The 22,437-nt window shown below is 38.5% G+C and overlaps 1 protein-coding gene across 1 annotated transcript in view; it reads left to right on the top strand.

Annotated features, from left to right (window-relative positions):
• Positions 1–15,431, top strand: part of LOC114688240 (zinc finger protein 420-like) — a 33,350-nt gene extending 17,919 nt beyond the window's left edge. The window contains 4 exon segments of the mRNA XM_028862863.2: positions 2,711–2,827; positions 11,574–11,700; positions 12,572–13,041; positions 13,043–15,431. Coding sequence (XP_028718696.1) covers positions 2,798–2,827; positions 11,574–11,700; positions 12,572–13,041; positions 13,043–14,731 — 2,316 coding nt within the window. The 5' untranslated portion in view covers positions 2,711–2,797 and the 3' untranslated portion in view covers positions 14,732–15,431.
• Positions 15,432–22,437: the final 7,006 nt, after the last annotated feature.

The raw sequence follows: 22,437 nt of genomic DNA, 5'->3' as shown, positions 1-22,437 counted from the left end.
CCTGTGAGATGCTAATTGTTGGTGGCATATGAGAGGAACAGTAAGCAACCTTGGAACTCAGACCACAGACTGGCCACTAGCAAAATTATGCCAAATGAGCTTGGAGAAGCAGAGCCCGGAGGACTGCGTACTGAGGACTTAGCCTGTTTACAGATCACAGCTCCACTTATTATCCTCCTTGTCACAATGTCCCTCATAACCTCTGAATTGTATGAAAACTCTTAAGGCTTCTTACCTCAATGGGCAGCGTCCCAGGTGCTTAAAATAATAGTGAATGATTCAACCACCACTTTTAGAAAGAACTTAGACAAGTAGATTGTTAATAAAGTTAGGTTAAGTTGTTTTTGTTAATGGCTTTAATGTAGAAAGTCTTGGGGGACAAATTAAAGATTAGAAAAGCAACTTTCAGACTTGATGAGAGGTGATTAATTCCTTGTACCCATTTATGCTCTCATCTTCTGATATGATTTAATAAAAATGTGTTAATGAGAAAAAAATAAATTGCTTATCTGATCATAGTATAGTCAAGAAATTATCCATTTATTTTAGATTTTCTAATTTGGTGGAGACAGGTTTTTAAAGTATGTCCTTATGATTCTCTGTATTCCCTGAGTGTCTGTTATTATGTCCCCTTTTCATTTCTGATTTTCATAATTTAGATATTCTCTTTGCCTTTTCGTAAGTTTGGATAAAGGTTTGTCTATATTATTGATTTTCTCAAAGAACCCACTCTTTGATTCTTTGTACTGTTCTCTTTGTTTCTATTTTACTACTTCAAGCCCTGAGTTTGATTCTTTCTTCTTGTTGTCTACTCTTCTTGGGTGTGTTTACTTCTTTTTGTTCTAGAGATTTCAGGTGTTCTGTTAAATTGCTAGTATGAGATCTCTCCAGGGTTTGCTTTTTGTTTGTTTGTTTTAGGCACTTAGTGATATGAACTTTTGTTCTATGATTATATTGAAAACATTTTGGGGGGGCCTTTGAGCTGTATTTCTTCTCCTTCCTCTATCCCTATTTTTCATAGGTTTCATCTTTTCATACTGTCACAGATTTGCTGGATATTTTGTGTCAAGTGTTTTTATAGTTAACATTTTCTTTGACTGATGTATCCATTTCTTCTATCATATCTTCAGTGCCTGAGCTTCTCTTCCATCCTTTTCTGTTCACGAAGCTTTCCTCTGTAGCTATTTTATGAATTCCTAATGTTTTTTGCATCTTCAGAATTCCCTTAGTTTGTGTTTTGTTTATTGATTCTATTTCCATTTTCAGGTCTTGAACAGTTTTATTCATTTCCTTACACTGTTTGTGTTTTCCTGGATTTCTTTACGGGATTTAATCATTTCCTCTTTAAGGGCCTTTATTGTCTTCGTACAGGCAGTTTTAAGGTCTTTTCCTTGTGCTTCAGCTATGTTGGAATATTCAGGACCTATGGAGGTAGGATAGCTGGGTTCTAGTAAAGACATTGCCCTGGCTGTATTGACTGTGTTTTTATGCTACCATCTAGACATATGGGATTGGGTTGATTATAGGCCTAGGTACTGGCCTGTGGTACCTTTGCAGAGGGTACCTGCTGGTGCTGGGGGCCAGGATAAAACAATGAGTAGGGCGAGAGAGAGTAGAAGGTAAAGATCTGTGGGATCAAGGAGAGATGGAGATTGCTACAGGTGTTCTGCTACAGAGCTTCAATGAGACTGGATATTAGATTTGGAAGAAGAGAGGATGTACAAGAGTCTACCTGGATTTCTGGCAGGTGTGGCCTGTGGATTCTAGGGGCTGGGATAAAACAAGAAGAGGAGTGGTAAGAAGGGAAAGATCCATGAGATCCACAGGAGATAGGAGGAAGGGGGTAGGGAAGACTGCCATGGATGTTCTTTACCTGATATTTTTAAGGCAAAGAAACTCAGCTGAAGTAGTACACTAAACCTTTTTCCGTTTTTGTCCCATTCTTCAGTTTCTGTCTCCTAGCTACTTATGTCCCATCTGTTCAAACTTTCTGTTGACTACTCCATCCTTGAAGACCTTGCTCCAAATGTTTACTTCCATTATATCCTTTCTATAGTCACAATCCTTCTGCAGCATTCATTTTCTCTTCAGTTAGGTCGGTTTCCATTCTAGGTGCTTCTCTGTGCTTCATCTTCTAATTTATATATGAGGTCAGTTAATGTTAGCCTCAGTCTTCCTTCAGGATAGCCATTTTGGGGTGAGGATGTGCAAACTGGGTTTTGTAGCTACCCAACGTGACTGGATGAGTTTGATTCTTTCTGATTGGTAAAATTACTGATAGTATTTTTCTTCCCTCCAGTTAGAAATAATGGCTTATTGTTATGGAGTTTGGGTATGGTATGTTACCCCCAACTTTCCTCTGTCTTCTATTCTTTATGTAAAATGTCTTTATTCCCTCTGTTATCATGGATAATTTCTCTGATTTTTATATGTATAGTTTACTTCCAATTATGCTCTTTAGTGCTGCTTGAGTGCATGACCTATGTTAGGTTGTAACTTTCTTCAAGTGAACTTCCTTCTCTGAATTTTAAGAGCCAACATTTCTGGGTGTAATGATAAGATCTAGTTACTTTCATTCATTATTCTAAGTATATCCTCCCCTGCTTTCCTGTCTGTAGGAATGTTGACAATACTTCTGGTATCTTTTTCATTTTGAGGTTTTCTTATGTTTTGTTTAGCACTGTCTGTAACAGGGTTGTTTTAATTTTAGCTTTTTACTATTGACACCTTGATGTGAAATGTCAAAAAGAGTTCCAGTCTTTGTTCCTAAGAACCTCAGAGAAGAGCAACAGGAAGAATGGATGATTCTCCTGTAAATGCACCCCAGGTAAGTCTCATGTCCACATTTCTTTGAAAATTGTTTGGTTTTTTTTTTTTCCCCTTGGGTGATCTGGGCCCTCTCATGGAGGAGCCACAGCAGCCCTGGAAGCTCAATATGTTTATTATACATAGCTGAATAAGGAGGCAGGCTTACCTAATCTCAGGAGGAGGCATCTCTGTGGGGGAGCAGTCTTCAAGTAGTAAATATCACAGGGAGAAAGCTGTGCATCATAGGGAGAATGCTATGGTAGGCATTTTCTGCACACATGTCAACATTCACACTCAGATCTAAGGAAGGCTTTGCCTTTCCTATGAGCTTTGACGCTCCCATAGAGCTGAGACATTGGTCCTTAACACTCCCCTGGGGCTGAAACATTGATTCTTGACATGACCAACTCACATGTCAACAACACACACCCACTCAGGACTTAACACACTCAGGGTTTCCTCCACACTCCACGTTGAGCACACTGGAATGATAGAAAAATCACCCTCAGGGAAGTGACTGAAATTAAGCAGAAATGGAGAATGTGTCTGACTGCTTCCTCCCTACAACTGTTTCTCCAAAGGCAACCTTCACCCCATGAGAGCTCTTATCTCCAGGCTGCCACATTCCACACTTCAGGAAGACAGAGTCTGTGCCCTAGAGACAGGATCTGAAGCAAGGCTGGGGAGGAGGGAGAGAAGTTCCTGTGTCAGAGAGATTCCCTGAGCCCAGCCAGCAAGCTGTAGAGAGAGCCACCAACAGTGGGGCAGTCTGGGAGGACACAAGCCATGCTTTTAGGGAGGTCGGGAGTATGGAGCATTAGAAGACAGGAAAGTGACAGCTGAGAAAAACCTATGAGCACCACACATAGTAACAGACTTGACTATTTCTCTAAAGCTTAAAAACATCTATTATTGCAAAAACCATGTTTTATGCATATATATTTAAAACAACAGGCAACCCAAAACAAAATTTTATTTTTAAAGATATGCAGATATAGATGAAAAGATAAATAAACAAGAAAGCAAAGTGGGTACCTTTCAGGGGACCTGCCAAGGTATGCCAGTGAGCAAATACACCATGGACAAGAGAGTCAGTGCAAGAGGTTTACTGAGGAAGGGGGAGAGCGAAAGAGGGAAAGGCCATGTCGGAGTGGGGAAAAGAAGAGGCCAGAGAGAAAAGAGGAGGCAAGAGAAACAAGAGACCATAGAGTGAGCTGTGCTCTGGCAGGCCCTTTTAAAGGGAGCACATGTTGCACAGCTAACTGGAAAGGCACCTGGCAACAGGTGATGATGTAACTGCTTTGGCGACAGAGACAGGCTAGGCTGCTGCTGCAGCAGAAACTGACATTCCTCCCTTTTATTTATTATAAAAAGGTGAGGACATAGGAAGGGGTAGCAGGTGAGGCAGGAACGGTGATGTCGTGTTTTCTCAACTGCTTCCTCTTGTCTGAGGTGTCAGCATCCTTGAGGGGCCTGAGAAAGCTGGTGTGCTTGCCAAGTCCTGGGATAGCTGGCTGATTCCCTCGTCCAGGTTCTGTGGGAACTTCTCTGGTGCTAGGGGCTAGGAAAGTGCTGGCCTGGTTGAAACAGTCCGTGAGGTTGGACCATGTGGGGCTAGCCATTTTCAAGCTGTTCTTCGGGACGCAGACTTTGAGAGGACACCTGTTAGTATGCTGGTAGAGCAGAAGATAAAGTTAACAAGTTTGTGGAGGAAACCTTTTCTTAGGTTTTGGTAATTAAGGGAGGGGAGGACCCAGACCAGGGAAAGGTGGGGGAGATCCCACCCTCAGGAACAGACTGTAGGTGGGAAACTTGGGCTGTTGATTGATAGTACTTATCTGGAGTTTATTTGATGACCTGTGTGAAGTGGATTTAAGTCAATTCCCTGGAGCTTACAAGAATTTTCAGAAATTTTTTTGAGTTTACCAAAAGAGGTAAGTTTTAGACACAGTAGCATTCCCACTGTTTATAATCTGTACTGAAATCAACATTGTAGAAAAGGCGGTAGACTCACATCATAAGGAACCCTAAAATAATTCTGGTTAAAAGCTTTAACACTCTTTCCTCTATCCAGAACATGTATATAGATTAGACATATGTTTTTAGCACAATGAGAAACACTTTTAAATCTATACATAGAAAGCAACCAAAGGGAATTTAGAATCTTGAGCTTGTGACTATGGTAATAGTAGTGATACTCTAGCAGAGATAGATTAACAGCTTATCAGAACTCCATTGGTTAATGTTAAGACTATGAACTTTTGGAGTCTTAATAACAGTATATTAGGGAGAGAAAGAAATCTGAAACATTGTTCATTCTTTTATACACCTTAAATCACTTTTTATCACTAAATACGCTTTTTCATCCTCAAACCTTTATAACTTACATTTATATACCTTAAAACCCCCTCTTTCTATCTAATTCACCAGGAGATACAGGTAGTTGATTACTGAGGACAGTCTTCGTAAATAGAGTTCTTTTCAATAAAGGAATAGTAGAAAGTTACATTGAAATCTGTTTGTGAGTTTATCTCTTCTGAGTCTGATAACAAGTTAAACTGTGTCACGATCTAGTAGTAGCTCCAGGAGAGGGAGACCTGTGGCCTGGCTTTTTAAACAGAAAGAGAACTGAGAGGGCAGCTGCAGTCTTGCTTGTTGCTGTTAAACTGACAAAGCTATTACCAGCATAGTTGCCGACCATCGGAGTTCTGAGAAGGATAAATTTTACCTGAGCAAGCAGAAATGCAGACCAGGCAGCTTCCAAATCTATTAAACGACAGACTTACCTAGACAGCTACCCCAGGGTCCTCTGTGGCGCTTGGGAGCAGAGGTCTCAGGGCAGCATCAGTCTTCAGCTATCAGGTCCAAAAGATCTGACAGCTTTTCCTGTGGAGTAAGAACTTGGGGGTGGAGGGAACCAGCCTACCTTGTCTAGGCAAAACAGGGCAATTAATTCCTCAGTGTCCTGATTGTCTTGGCAACAGTTGAGGTGAAAAGTAGTTTTTTTTGCCCAGTGACCAACATTTTAAATTTGCCCAGTGGCCATATTTAAAGCAAGCTCTAGGTGGAGGTTCTTCTATGCCCATCCATCTTCCTTGGAGGAGATGGGGTGCTACCAGGAGCTGACATGTCCCTCTATCTTGAAAAGCTTTTTTATTAAACGTTTTAAATGCCATATTCTGCATATCTCTGAACCATTTGAAGACTATCTGCCTATTAGGTATGTCTGAATAGACAGACTTTGCTAGTTTCTAGTTACTTGTTTTAAGCTTAACTTTGAAAATATATACAGGGGACTAAGAAGGGCTTATCCCTGTAATTAATTATATTAGTACTTAGCATGACTACAATTAAAGAGTTTGATCAGTCATAAGATGGCTATTAACATGTTCCTTAACAGTCTACAATAAGTTAGCAACTTTCATAAAACTAGTATTTTACATTCCATTTTTGTTTAAGTTGACTCATCATTAGTTTGCATTTCTTAATTATTCTTTACAGTTTCCAATAAGTTTGTAGCTTTTATAAGACTAGTACTTTATGTTCCATTCCTGTCAGGTTTGGCTTAAAAATGATTTTAAATTGATGTTCTAGTATCAAAATAAAACTTTTTAATTGTGGATAATGCATTCAGTAAAGAAACCAAAATAGCTGTTCCGTGGGTGAAAATGGAACAAGTTTATTCCAAACTGCTAAGGCTGTCTCCTGAGAAGGCAAGGAAATGTGACAGGGGAAAGATCCCCAGGGCCAAATGGGAACAGGAGAAAAGGGGGCCTGTGAGCCTGGGTGGGTTCTGTGAACAGGGACTGAGGGACCCTTAAGGCCAGCACTACCCTTGAAAAGCCATTGGGTGCCCCTGCCCAAATGCCCAACCCTGAGAAAAAGACCCTCTCATGGAACCAGAAACTCCATTATAGAATATATCTTATTTGTCAAATAACTTATTTATCAAACACAAGTTACCATTTGTCTAAATTCTCCAGAACCTTGATGGTGAACATTTAGCAAAGACATAAGTACTTAGGTGTAAATCTCTAAGTCAGCTTTTGTTAATCTGAATAGACCTTTATAACCTTAAATTTTTATCACCTGATACAGTATATTCTAAACCGGAGTTGAATCACATATACAGTATGTTGTACTAAATACAACCCTATATTTCTATCATACAAAAGTCCATGCCAATCCAAAATATTTAACACTTGTTGCTTCCTTATTCTAAAAGGAGATACAATGAACAGAGAGCTCACTAGAACTAAGAAGTGTCACAAGATGTGTACTCTTTAACCTTAGTAAAACATGGTTGCCGGCCATGTGGCTGCCTCCATCACGATGAGGTCACCAGCCAAGATGGATGAGAGCCATGCAGTTGCTATTTAAAACGTTTTCCTAAACAATAGTTGAATCTAAGTTACATGGACATATATGCACAGAGTTGAATCTATGTTACAAATATATACACACAAAGTTAAATCCAGCTTACATTCCTACATGGTGTTAAATCCAAGTCACATGTGTACACATACACATACGTATCTTAAAGAGGAGTTGAATCACACACACACACACACACACACACACACACACACACGTATAGAATTTTAATTATAAGGTTTATGTTTTAAGTTTAAAGCCAAATTTTGTTACAAATTATATAAATTTTAAACCATACACAATGAGTAATTTACAAATCCTGAGATAAGAGTTAACAGCATAATCTTAAGATATTATTACTTTTCTGAGAGCAGAGTGCAAAGAAATCATAGAGATAAATTATTTTTAGGAGTGGGGAAGTAGAGCCTTAGAGATAAGGGACGTTGGAAATATTAAGTGTAGTAGAGCAAGTTTAAGTATAAGATATTTGGGGAGCCTTTATGGCAGTAGCAGTTGTTGACAATTTGTGAGAATTTGGAAGTCAAATTTGCCAATTTGGGCCATTGATTTGTACTAAGGCCAAGATGTTGTAATAAAATCTGAGTCCATAGAGGAAGAGAGATAGGGTTGCAAAGTGGAGCACTGTGCAAGTGTGTTCCTGTAAGTCCTAAGAGGAAGTTGAGAGTGTAAATGAGCTGTAGGATTGCAGGCAGAAACAGAGATAGCACAGCGGGTTTACGGTCTGGCTGCAGAGTAAGGGAAAGCCAGGAAGGCACAGAGGAGAAGGGAGCATGTCCGTCTGCAGGCCACAAGAGCCAGAGCCATACGGAGAATACAGTAGACTAGAACTTAAGCTGTGGAAGGCCACTGGAAGATGGGAAAAGCAGGAGAGGTCCACGTGGATGTAGCAGGCTGCAGGAGCCAGCCAAGCACACGTGTCCATGTGGAAAGTAACACAGGAAGACTCAAACTCTAAAATTTGGAATTAGATTCACTCATCAGACAAATAATCCATACATACCTTCCTGAGGATTAGATCAGCAGATACTGCAGAGGAGAGCTGGTGTATGCTGAGCAAGATGAAGCTGACCTCTCTGTCTAACTCCCACATTGCAACAAGCATACAGAGAGAACATTTACAAAATTTAGAGAGGGAGAGCAGAGAGAAACAAGCAGGTCTTGGAACAAAGAGAAAGAAAGTGGAGAATTCTTTCTCAGTTTCTTGACTGCCTGGGCCAAGGTATACTGAGGCCAGATTTGATTTGAAAGAAGTGGTCAGAGGATCTTCAGAAGTCATCCCAGTGGAAGTGAGGAGGTTTATGACACAGTTCCCAAGGATGAAGCAGAGAAAAATCCAAAACTGTGAGAGCCTCAGGCATCCCCTAGACTCAGAAGAGGACTGAACAGGCACAAGCTGCTCCGTGTGTCATCAGGCAAGAACAGAGGCCAAGGGCTCTGACCCCAAGAGAGACACAGTCACCTGGACTTTGAGAAAAACAACAAGGCAAGAATTGTGCTCCAGAAATGAAGCCTCATATCCAGCGAATTAGTCAGAGGCAGGTAGCCCCGATAGAGACCCAGTTGCCAGTATTGAATGGAAGGCAAAGCCATCAGTGAACAAGAAAGCAGATCTGTTGTGGGTGGAGCAGGTGGCCAGAACAAATGCTAGGAGAGCCTATTGAATCTTGGCACCAATGAAAGGATAAAAAAGAAAGGTAAAGTATGTACCTTTTGGTGGGCCCTGCCAAAGTATGCCAGTAAGTAAACATGCCACACAAAACAGAGATAGAGCAAGAGGTTTATTGGGGAAGGGGAGAACAAAAGAGTGAAAGGTCATGTCATAGTGGGGACAAGAAGAGCCAGAGAGAAAAGAGGAGGCAAGAGAAACAAGAGACAAGAGTGAAAATTGTTTTTTCATCAGAACCATGCAAGTCTTAAATTCCCTGCCGATGGTGAAGTGTTTATTTTCTGTGGTTTTTTTTTTCTTCCTTTTCTTTGATAATTAAGATTAAGTCTTTAAATTTTGACACCTACACAGCTCAGCCTTGTTCCATTGTATCCTCCCTCGATTATTACTGTGAGGACATTTTTATGCACTTAAGACTTATAATTCTGAAAGAGATTCCATTGTAAATGATGATCAAAGAAATATATTGATGCCCAATTCCTACAGAGTGTGGACTTGTGTCCTTATATATTAGTGAGGAAGGAAGATCTCATGTGCCACATAGGTTGTATTTCAGGGATTACCTAAACCATCTTAGTAAAGTAGCCCTAGAAACACATGGACCTTTTGCCTACATCACTGAACAATTTAAGGAAAAGTAGAAGTAGAAAAGACTCAGAGTCTTACATCATAATAGTAATTATTTAAGCACCCTAGAGAGCACACATGAAGGAATGAATACATGGCTTGCTTTTGCCATAAAACTGATGTTCTGAGAGGAGATGCAAGTTGTAGTTTAATGGATTCTTTCTTTGCTACTTGATATCACATTGGTGATGATACACCTATGGATGTGTTGACATCTGTAAACTAATTGTCTCACGAGAGGTCTTGGTCTTATCATGTTCTTGATAACAATGTTCAGTGGTAAGTTCTCAATAGACAGATCAGTATTTTCTCTTTGTCTTAGTTTTCAGACGAGGTATAGATAGTCCTGCCCCCCCCCATATTGTATCATGTGGAATATATTAGGAAGACTATTCTAGAGATATTACCTTGCCTCTATGCATAAGCTGTCAATTTTCAAGCCTAAATAAATGTCCCTCTTAATGACTTTGCTCTTTTCTTTTGGAGGGAAGATGCTCCCCCTACCCTATACTTTTCCTTCCCCTGGAGCTATGTAATACATAGCTGGAAATTCTGGAGGTGGTAATCATCAGGTTTCTATGTCTGACTTACAATAAAAAATCTTTATTGAGTATATGAGTGTTTATCTGCATGTTTTTATGTGTATTGCATGCCTCCATTGATGCCCATGCAGCCCTAAGGTTGGCCTCAAACCCTTGGTAAGAGAGTAAAGCACTGTGGTATGCTGCCATAAATGTAGAGAGAAGTAAACTGTATTTCTCTGCAGGATCAGCAAGTGCCCTTTACCTCTGAGCCATCTTTCCATCCCTTAGGTTTACATTTCTGGGGGGGCACATTCATGGCGGAGTCAATGTTTAATCTTGTGTCTTCTTTTTTTTTTTGCAAAATAAAGAAATAATTATAAATGATACTTATGTATGAAACAAAAATCATGTTAGATTATTGAGCTCAAATACTGAATACAATTGAAACTACAAGATTCAAACTTTCAATTGAGACAATGTCATGAGCAATAATATAATCAAAATTAATAAAGATTTAGTATTCTCACACAACAATACAATCATTTGGATCACAGGAAATCTCTACTTCATTTAAATGTATTGTCACATAGAACATTTATTTACACATATTTTTCTAACTATTCTGGAGTGAACCCTCCATATGGAATTTCTGAAATTGTTATTCATCTATATTGGTTTTGTCAACTTTTAAAAAAATGTATTCACTTGATGGTTGTGAAAATACTTCCATACAGTAACTTCACAAAATATTTGATCCTATGTGTTGTTTGAAATGTTGAATTATGCGCTGTTACTCTCCTTACTGTTAAAAAGAAATACTCTTTGACTTTCATTCATCCATGAATTCTCCATTCCATATTCTAAATCTGTGTTCTACAAATGGTGTAGAATTGTTCCTGTGCCGTGGGATCTTAACTGAGCATATTAGAATAAAGTCAGCTGTAGCCCAGCTGCTGACAGGATTAATCCAGTGTCCTTATTTGAGCAAAGTTCAACAGAGTTTTGCTCATCATGACTTTTCCATCTGAGGTGCAACAATGTGATCCTGTTTGATATCAACATAGCCTTCAGTAAGGTATACTCCTGCATCTAGAACTCCAATATATATCGTATATGCCTTCAAAGTTTGCTGATTGTAAGCCTATTATGCCATCCTGTTTTCGCAGAGATAGAAAATACAACAGAGTATTCTAGAATGTATCTTTTATTAAAATTAACTTTCACATTCACTTTATTTGCCTGAATGTATGCATGAGTAATATATGTGCCTCCTTCCTGCAAGAGTTCATAAAAGAGAATTAGCTGCAATGGAACATGAGTTATAATCTACTATGGAGTGCTGTGTGGGTTCTGGGAACAAAACTTGGGTCCTCCAGAAGAGCCACCCATGCTCTCAACTTCTGAACCATCTCTGCAGCACTGTTAGAAAGCTTTTGTCTTTGAATGCCACGCCTCGTCAATATCACGAAAGTGCCTCTAATTCTTTACGTCTCTTTTACCTAGGAAAGCATTTTGTCAACAGCACATGGTAAATGTGTGATTTTCCATTACAGAGTCTGTTGACATTCAGGAATCTGGCTGTGGACTTTTCCCCAGAGGAATGGGAATGTCTGGACTCCTCTCAAAGATCTCTGTATATGGATGTAATGTGGGAGAATTACAACAATCTAGTTTTTGTAGGTAAGTATGCTTTTCTTGTAGAATTCCTAACTCTTCCTTTGTATTTACTTACTTTGTGGTATGTAAACTCTCCAATCTGTGTAGAGACTACCAGAATGTAGGAAAATTCTGATAATAACCATAGCTTTATATTATTCAGTCTTCTCACCAAAAACAAGTAATGCTATATAGTGTACCGTCTCTCCAACCCTCTCATACAGTTTTTAATCTTAATTTCAGTATTCAAAGAAAATTGAATATTCAGAGCAAGGAAATGCATTATAGTGCACTTAGTTGTTGGAATATTTTGATTTTACTCTTGAATTAAGCTATTCACCTATTTCTAATTTTTAAAATACAGAGTTGTTTAAATAGAGAAAGAGTTGTTGATGGTGTACATATGAGTGATTTTATTCAATACTTTGAGATATAGTTTCTAGTCCTGGAAAATCATGATTTTAATCCTATTACTAGGGAGGCTGAAGCAAGTGCATCTGGTGAGTTGTAGGCCAGCCTGTGTTACATAGTGAGTTCCTAGGCAATGAAGGCTACACAGTGTGATTCTTTGAAAAATACAAACAAGAAAAAAGAGAAGCATTCTCCATAAGATTTTTAAGAGAGCTCTCTCAAAGTACATTATTGCTCTATCAGCCTATTTGTTTAACCTTCTGCAAGGTATGCAGATTAGGTAAGAATGAAAAGGCTATTACTTTGTCTTTGTGGTCCTTGAGGTTCTTCTGAGCATCCATTTAATGACCATGAAACACAAAAGTCCTCTGTTGAAAGCTTTATCCCTGAGAACTGCTACTTGTATGTCTAAGAAAACATCAGTTATTGAATCTGTTTAATCAAGCATCAATCCTTATTATCCCTAATTGTGCTAATTTTTCAGAGAACCATTGCATATGTGGTAAATACGAGAAGGTCTTGGATCAAGACTCAAAGCACATTGTCCATGAGGATGTGAATATCCAAGAGAAGTCTTACAAATGTTGTGAGCTTGGGAAAACGATTCATGAATCCTCACAGGGTATACCGTATAACACAAGTGATACTACAGAAAACTTCAAGGAGTACAGAAATGGTAACCACAGTGATGCCTCTATTGAATCATCAGACCCAAGGAGAGATAAAAGTGGGAAGACTGCAGAAGAACAATATAAATATAACGATTGTGGGGAGTGTTTAAATTTGTGCCCCATCATTAGCCAATATCAGCAAATCCACACTGGAAAGAAAGAACACAAAAATAGAGAGTATGATGAATTTTTTGACTCTAAACATAAACTAAAGATGAAACAAATCCACAGTGGAGAGAAACCATACCAATGCAGGAAATGTGGAAAATGTTTCAGAACCTATTTTGAGCCTCAGTAGACATCACAGAATTCATCCTGGAGAGAAACACTATAAATTTACAGAATGTAATAAATCTTTTCTGTATTTGTCACACCACAAAGTACATTACAACATCCATTATGGAGAAAAACCCTACAAATGTACAGAATGTGGTAAGTGCTTTTATCGTTCATTGGGTTTTAAAAGACGTTACAGAATCCACACTGGAGAGGAGACTTACAAATGTAGTGATTGTAGAAAACCCTTTACCTGCTGCTTAGGTCTTAGAAAACATCAGAATTCTAATGGAGGAGAGAGGCCTTATGAATGTAAACAATGTAGTAAGTCCTTCTATACATTGTCACACCTTGAGTACCATTATAGAACCCACAATGGAAAGAAACTTTACAGATGTAATGAATGTGGAAAATCGCTCTCCACCTCCTCAGGTCTTCAAAGACATCAACGAATTCATACAGGAGAGAAAGCTTACATATGTGGTGAATGTGACAAATGCTTTATCCAGAAATCCCAACTTAAAACACATCAAAGAATTCACACAGGAGAGAAAACTTACAAATGTAGTGAATGTGAGAAATCCTTTACTGTTGGCTCATCTCTTAGAATACATCAAAGAATTCACACAGGAGAGAAACCTTACCAATGCAGTGAATGTCACAAATGCTTTATCCAGCAAGCCCACCTTAGAAGACATCAAAAAACTCATACAGGAGAGAAACCTTACAAATGTAGTGAATGTGAGAAATCTTTTACTGTTGGCTCAGATCTTAGAATGCATCAGAAAATTCATACTGGAGAAAAACCTTACAAATGTAGTGAATGTGACAAATGTTTTATCCAGAAAGCCAAACTTAAAAAACATCAGCGAATTCATACAGGAGAGAAACCTTACAAATGTAGTGAATGTGACAAGTCCTTTACTGTTGGCTCAGATCTTAGAACACATCAGAAAATTCATACTGGAGAAAAACCTTACAAATGCAGTGAATGTGACAAATGCTTTATCCGGAAAGCCAACCTTAGAAGACATCAGAGAATTCACACAGGAGAGAAACCTTACAAATGTAATGAATGTGAGAAATGCTTTATCCAGAAAGCCAATCTTAGAACTCATCAGAGAATTCATACAGGAGAAAAACCTTACAAATGTAGCGAATGTGACAAGTCCTTTACTGTTGGCTCAGATCTTAGGAAGCATCAGAAATGTCATACTGGAGAAAAACCCTACAAATGCAGTGAATGTAACAAATGTTTTATCCGGAAAGCCCACCTTAGAAGACATCAAAGAATTCACACAGGAGAGAAACCTTACAAATGTAATGAATGTGAGAAATGCTTTATCCAGAAAGCCAATCTTAGAACACATCAGAAAATCCATACAGGAGAGAAACCATATAAATGTAGTTACTGTGACAAATGCTTTATCCAGAAAGACCATCTTAGAACACATCAGAGACTTCATACAGGTGAGAAACCTTACAAGTGCAGTGAATGTGAGAAATCTTTTACTGGTGGCTCAGTTCTTAGAAAACATCAGAAAATTCATACTGGAAGAAATCTTACCAATGCAGTGAATTTGACTAATCCCTTATCCAGGAAGCCCACCTTAGAACTCATCAAAGAATTGATACAGGAGAGAACGCTTATAAATGCAATGTATATGGCAAACTCTTTACCTGTCCCTCAGGTCTAAGAAAATATCAGAAAATACATACTGAAGGCAAAAGTTTACATAGTAAGTAATACAGCATATGCTTTATCAAAGCTCTGTCCTTATGGACCACCACAGGATCCACACTAGGGAATCATGTACATGAGAAATGTGTGAAAACCTTTGAGTAATTCTTGAATCTGAGGGAAAAAAAAAAAAAAAAGTCCAAACTATACTGAGAAAAAATTCTGCAAATGTGACATTGTAGGAAAATTTTCATTAAGACGTTTTACCTTCTCACCTTCAAATATTTCATAATGAATACAAAATGGAGACGCCTGGAGAATGTGCTGTTGTGTAGCAGTTTTGTGGAGGCAAGCATTCCATCTTGTAGGGAAGCTAAATAAGACGGGAAATGAACCACTCAAAATAGCTTCCAGAACTGAAACTGTCAAGATTCACTATGCTTAATTCCTTTGAAGAAACTTATACCAGTCTTGCTGCTTAGAAGAGGCTTTGATGAATTGAGCCATTAAAATACATTGTCCTTTAACATGTAGATATATCTGCAGGTGTGTAGTATGCTATGGGTGTCCAGTGTTCAAAAGCTGTATTTCATGCTGACTTGGAGTTTCATTATGACAACTGTCTGTGAGTAACTTTTGCTCTTGTAAGCAACTCCAGTCTCATATTTATATAAGTAACCCCAATAAAGCCCATTGGTTCAACGAGTTGGATTTCAGTGCAAGCATGCTTGGTTCTGTTGTCAGTTCCCATTTTGGCTGAGTGGGTGCATATGAATGTTGTGTCTTCCTAGGAAAGGTCTCATATAGTATGTACTGAACCCATTAATTGTTCCTCCAAACTTGTACACCAGAAATATCAATGTTAGAAAGCATTTGAGTCAACTAAAGTAGGGAAGATTATTTTACTCACTGTTCCAGGCTTACTGTTATAGTAGTACATTGTCCCATTGAAAGGGCTCAACACAGACAAAACATAGAGGCTTGGGGAGCCTAATAAAGAAGGCCACTCTCTTCCTTGCATTCAAGGAGAAGAGTGAGAGGTCTGCAGTGGGACAAATGAAAATACGGGTATAAACCTGTGTTATTGACAGACATCATCCAAAATGGGCTGTGTCTATGCATTGCTCTGAAATCACATTTAGACTATCATTCAAACTCCAATGACCTTCAGAAGACTGATGTTCACAGGTAAATACTCAACATCATTTTACTATCCTCATGTCCTGTTGTACCTTAGAAATTCCACTCTATAAGCCTCAACAAATGAATTGAATCCTTTTGTTAAGTCCTTTACACAATACTAATAATGTAGACATATCAGAAAATTTGGGGAGTTCCATGGATCATAATGCCCCTTCTTGATGACATTAGATGATTATTCTACCTAATTCATCACAGATTTCTAGGGATAAATTTGTCAACTTGAGTACAATGAAGATATCTCACCTCGTACCCCTTATATGATATTGTTTGCCTCGTTCTGTGCCCATTTATAAACACAGTTCTTATGTATGATTGCAGCAACACCTGAGAAGCTTGGTAGAGCAGAACTAGGACAGCCTGACAGCTAGAGCTGTATAGAAGGTAGCCTGAACAGAGTGGGACAGATGGGTATCAGTGGGACTGGGACAATTGCCTGATCTGAGGAATGCTGGGGAAATGAAGCAGAGGTTGTGTGGGCTTGGAAAATTTAGCGGCATTTGTGCAAGTGCACGGTGAAATCTAGACTACAGGAGCTGTGTTTCCTGAACCAGGGCATCATGGTCTGGAAAACCCAGCATTCCCAGAGAGACCTCTAGGAACTACATTGTTCAGAACCAAATGGAAGACACAGCTGTCATCTCCATATCTTGTAGGGACAGGAAAACTCCCCTCCATTGCAGGACACCCTTAGGAATCTGGGAGAATTATCAGCAGTGCAGTGGGGGAAACTGCAGCCCAGTGGAGCTGCAGGGCTGGGAAATGTGTCAGGAACCTAGTCAGGGGGTTGACTAGTTTTTTGTGCTGCTGTGCAGGAGGATACTGTCTCAAATTCTGTTGTGGATATCTACCCATGTCTGTAAACTTTAGATCATATGAATTAGGGCTTATCAGGATTCTTTTCATTTTTCTTTTGGTTGCAGCATAGTTGCATTTACATTAACTCTTGTTTGCAAACAGGGTTCTCATGCTATTGTGGCAATTTCACAGCACCTGGAATTTAAATTCATCCATGATTTCTAACTGCCATTCTTACACTTGCCTATTCAAGAGAGTGGATTTTTCTCCTGGATTAGTATCCCAGGAGCTATTTAGAAATTAGTCCTATGACACCAGGCAGTGGTGGTGCAAATCTCTAATCCCAACACTTGGGACAGAGAGGCAGGCTTATCTCTGAGTTTTAGGCCAACCTGGTCTACAGAGTAAGTTCCAGGACAGCTAAGGCTGTTACACAGAAAAAGCCTATCTCAAAAACAAACAATAGCAAAAAAGGAATTAGTCCCATGAGAATTCAGTACAGATTTGATTGATCTAGAAAATATACTTTACTAAGCCCCACACTAATGGTTGAAAACATTAACAGTCACTAAGTAAATTTTAATATTTGTTAGTTTTCCATCTGAGATGTATGAATTAGAGTATAAAAATACAACATCCAGAAATGTGTCTTCATTAAGAAGTCATGATGCATTCTTAATATTACACCTTAGACTGTGGAAAAGTGCAGTCTGTATGCTGTGGGTGAATACCAGGCCACACTATTTTTAGTTATAAATTGTACTATAGATTAGGACAGAATTGGAAAGCATCTTTTAAAAAGTTCTGATCACTCAAGTGTATGAGAAAAATTAATTGTCTTTTGGTCCAAAAAAAAGCAGTCTTCCCATGTAGGCATGGACAAAGTGGCTTGGTATTGTTTGGTTTTTGCTCTGTTTTATTCAATAAATACATCACTCTGTTGCCCTGTCTTGCTCAGGCCTGGTCTTACATGGTATTTACCTGCCTCTGCTTTCTTAGTGCTAGGGTTAAAGCAGTGTACAGACACAGCTGGCTCAAACACTCACTTTTTATTTCACAGTCTCATGACATTCAGTTTAATGGATTTGCACTTCTGTCAGAAGTAAGGGCAATGCCTATACCTTGCTCGGTGAACTTTGTACCGAGATTGGATGCTGCAGAATTACAGCAGTCTGGTTTCTGAGGGTGAGAATAATTTGCCTGCAGTCTCCCTTGCTCCTCCTCAGGAGAAACTCTGCAAGTGTAAGAGCTGTGTTTGAATGAGTCTCACATCTCACAGAGGAAAGAAATTCTCAGAGGAGGAAAGAACATTACATGGTATTTTATCTCTTCTTCATGTGTATTCTATTGCCAGGGTGTAAGGTTCTTTCATTTTTGTCCCATGATAAATTCAGAAAGTTGGTAATGTAAAATATTGTCATCTCAATCACTCAGTTCCATGCCAGCCCTTGAGTTTTGACTGACATATAATTAGAAGTGGTGGAATTCAAATTATATCATCTGAAAATTCTCTCTAAGTATTTTGATTATTCTAACACAGTGGCAGTTGGTGAATCATTTGCAGAATCCTCTATTTTGTTTTCTCTACAAAGTGCAGTACTGTGTTAGAAATCCAGATGCTTTCAGAAGAATCTCTCTTTCTCATAGACTAGGCTTACTGATAAACCTGCTAACCTGTGATACAGAACAAAAAAGCCTGGGAGGTAGAGAGAAATGTATGGTATAGTTTGGAGGGAGCGGAAGAGATGGCTCAGTAGCACTTCATGCTCTTGAAGAGGATATGGGTTCAGTTCCAAGCACCCTCATGGTGGCTGACAACTATGTCTGGAGATCTGATGCCTTCTTCTAACTTCAGCAGGGATCAGACACAACAGAGGACATACTGCTAGACATCAATACTTATGAGCTGAAATTTAAAAATCTAAGAATTTTTTTAAAAAACAATGGGCAAACAGGAAATGAAATTGGATTTGCCATATTGTTTTCCTAAAAATTATTGTGGAATAATCTACACTAAATAATCTCAAGATTATGTTCTTATATATGTTACTGTCTTTTAACATGAGAACTAATACTAGAGAAAATATAACTTATTTTATTGTGTTTGTGAACAATGACATTCCTATTCCATTTGTATCACTTGTGTGTTCATTTCACTATTATATGAATTTCATTACTCTGATTTTTACGTGCTGTAAAATTAGAAAAGTTCTTCCCTTTAAGTTTTGTTTGCTGATCTCCTAAATTGAAGGTTTTTGTAATTTCTTTAGATTCCATTTCCTTTGTGGTCAGTTTTTCCATTTCCTAATATGATGCCAGCAGGATTTGGGGAAAAATTATTTAGTATCTTTGCAGAGGATTAAGCCCTGTCTATATTGTCTTCCCATTAACATCTCCTGATGTCTGTCTTTGCAACATTTTTCAATGTTTTTTATTGCAATAATTTTGAAAGATTTTGGATTTTTAGTTTAATCTCCTGGGGGTCTTTGAAGTCTTGGAGCTTTCTCCATATTTTGTTTCTTTTTAGCATTACTTCATTTGTCTTGCAGAAACTGCCCATTCCTCTTGAAACAACTTTCTTAGAATCTTTATGGAGAGAAACTTCTCACATTGTCTTCTTGTGACTGAATGAGGACATGGTAGCCATGTGTCAGTGCTCATATATCATATATGTATTTTTCTGTTTTCCATTTTCTGTTGCTATTTAGTATGCATGTTGATCAGTGAGTAATTCTCCATTATTGCAAAATGTACTAAAGTTATTTAATGCAAAATCACATGTGTAATGTATTTGAATCTTATGTAAATTTCTTGAAGAAGTTGCCCACAGACTTGCATGGTTGTAACTGGAGAGTTTTTTTCCGGGTCCTGCCAAGCCCCCACAGTCCCTTTGGATGACAGTCCAGGCTGCCAGCTGTCTCTGTCTACTCTCGAAAGACTCACGAAAGTTGCATGCATCCTTCTGTTTCTCAGGTAATAGTATATCCTTCTGAGGTCTTTGATGTAGTTGAAGACTAAATAGTTATAATTTCCTTGGTTATGATAAAAGATAAGTTAGATATAAAACCTTAGACTCACAAATATAAGATAGATAGGATATCTTCTTTAATTTCGTCAAATACAAATAAACTAGATATTATAAATAGACTAGATATTGTAACTGTAATTCTTGCTTAATAATTGTTTTGTTATATGTAATTTTACTATGTTAAAGTTAAAACCTTCTTTTAAAAAATAAAAAGAGGAAGTGCTTTGGATAATTGATTTATAAATAAAACACTGATTGGCCAGTAGCCAGACAAAAAATATAGGCGGGACAAAGAGAGAAAAAAGGGTTTAAAAAGTAAAAGGCTGAGACAAAAAGATACTGCCAGCCACCACAATGAAAAACAAGATGTTAAAATACCGGTAAGCCACGAGCCACATGACAACTTATAGATTAATAAAAATGGGTTAATTTAAGATACAAAAACAGCTAGATAGAAGCCTGAGCCATTTGGGCCAAACAGTTTGTTTATTTTATAAATGGTCTGTGGGACTGCAGGGGCTTGGCAGAACCCAGAGAGAAACTCTCCAGCTATACATGATGACTTCAGTAAGTTGAATTCCCACTGACACTGTATTTCTTTTTGATGCATTGTCTGCAGGTTTTTTTACTGTTGAGGACATGAGTATAGACACTGACTAGGCAGAGACTGAATTTCAGTGCACATTAGGTGAAAATTTTGTTCATGAATAATTGTGTGGAGATTCCAGACAGAAAATTGGTGTCAAGATAAATCAGTAGGAAACACAAGATAGGTTTCACCTATGATGAGTGCTGCCCACTGACCAGCTGTAATGGGTGCCCTGAGTGCTAGGCATCTCTTGTATCACTTTGGTTCTTATAAACAGAAAGTCAAGAATGAGGTATGCAGTGAAAATGGTAGCATATGCATTAAACACGTAAAAGAATTTTAAATCTGTGATTGGGGGTGGTGTGACTGTGTGAAGTGTGAACTCTATGGAGTAGTATCAGGGAGACAGGTACAGAGATGGCAGAGTTGTGAGCCTGTGGTCACAACCTGAACCTGACTCAGTTGAGAGTTTCTATAAAGATAATTCAAAGGCCATTGCAGAAATGAAAAATCAGAACTTCTTTCATGTCTTTTCTTTGAGTAGGACCCTATGATTTTAGCTAGACCTGTCTGAACATGGGTGGGAGGTTACTCACTAGATTATGGACTACTCATAACTGGTTCTCTCTCTGAAAAAGGAACACCCTTCCACCACCTCTTATTAACTGTCAACAGACATTCAGGGAAGCTCCCAATCTCAGCACCCTACTCGCCGTAGTGTATTAAACTCAGTCTACAATGTCTTTCCATTTATATCTGATGCTGTCTGAGTCATGAATGTACTCTATGTTTTTCATTCTTATAATGTTAATAAATGTTCATTTCACCTTTAGGCTTGATGTTCCTCTAAAAATTTCTCAAGATGTATTTATTCACATTTTCTATAATTTTTGGACTTATTTCTATCCAAAATACTAGGAGTATTTTTTAAGCAAATGTTTTGATTATTACAGAACACAAACCTCTTTCAAGATTGTCTTTATATAACTGCATATGTTCCTTTTTCTGTTTCTTCCAAGCCTACATACATTTTTACACACATTGTAAACTATTCCATCTGAATCTGCCTTATTGTGAACTTATTGCTCTAAACTGCAGCATTACCAGGACTGAAAAGGCAGCTGTGGCTGCTGGCTCTGCCCACCTCAGCTTTCCAACATAGTGGAACTATATCCACCACACAGCACAGTGCACAGTTTGGAGACACCTCTGTGTAACATAGGTCAAGCCCGCACACCATGAACCCATCATAGAGTAGCTCAAGCTCGCATATTGCAGTGTCTCACTGCCCACATAAGATGTGAAGTAGAAACTTAGGTGGGAACTCAATCCTTTAGGTGCCATTTGTAGCTGAAGTTTTCCTGTATCCCACCTGGCCCATGGTCAGGACACTAACCTAATCACTCTAATATGTGCCAGTCCTGCAGCCACTTGGACACAAGTAAACACACAGAGGCTTATATTAATTAAAACTTTTAGGCCATTAGCTCAGGCTAACTATTGACTAGCTCTTACACTTAAATTAACCCATAATTCTTATTTATGTTTAGCCATGTGGCTTGGCACCTTTTCTCAGTTCTGCCTTCCCATCTTGCTTCCTCTGACGGGCAACTTCTGACTTAACCTTCCTGTTCCCAGATTCTCCTCTCTCTTGTCCCGCCTATACTTCCTGCCTGGCTACTGGCCAATCAGCATTTTATTTATTAACCAATCAGAACAACACAGTCACAGCATACAGAATGATATCCACAGCAAAAGTGTTCATTGTAGAGACCTCTCTTCTGCTTGGTTTAAATTTTTCATATATTACCTCTTCATTCTCCAGCTCTTTCAATCTTCTCCCCCACCCCCACCGCTTCTATAATGTTTCTGATATCTGTATGTGATAATATGAATTTCCCATTACAAGCTTTGCACTCAGAAGTCTATGAAATAATTGTTGCCCACTGCAAAAACTAAAGTTTCTCTGAAACCATGTTGAAAGTACTACTAGGCTATGGTATGAATAGAACCATTTAAAGACAGTTTGAATATTTGCACATGTAGAAAATATCCAGAATGGATTCTTTTCTAGGGCATGTGACATGTCTAGTCACTCACTTTTGGA

This window comes from Peromyscus leucopus, chromosome 1 (assembly GCF_004664715.2).
Source record: "Peromyscus leucopus breed LL Stock chromosome 1, UCI_PerLeu_2.1, whole genome shotgun sequence".
Lineage (NCBI taxonomy): Eukaryota > Metazoa > Chordata > Mammalia > Rodentia > Cricetidae > Peromyscus > Peromyscus leucopus.
This window is presented reverse-complemented; position numbering and strand designations above follow the sequence as displayed.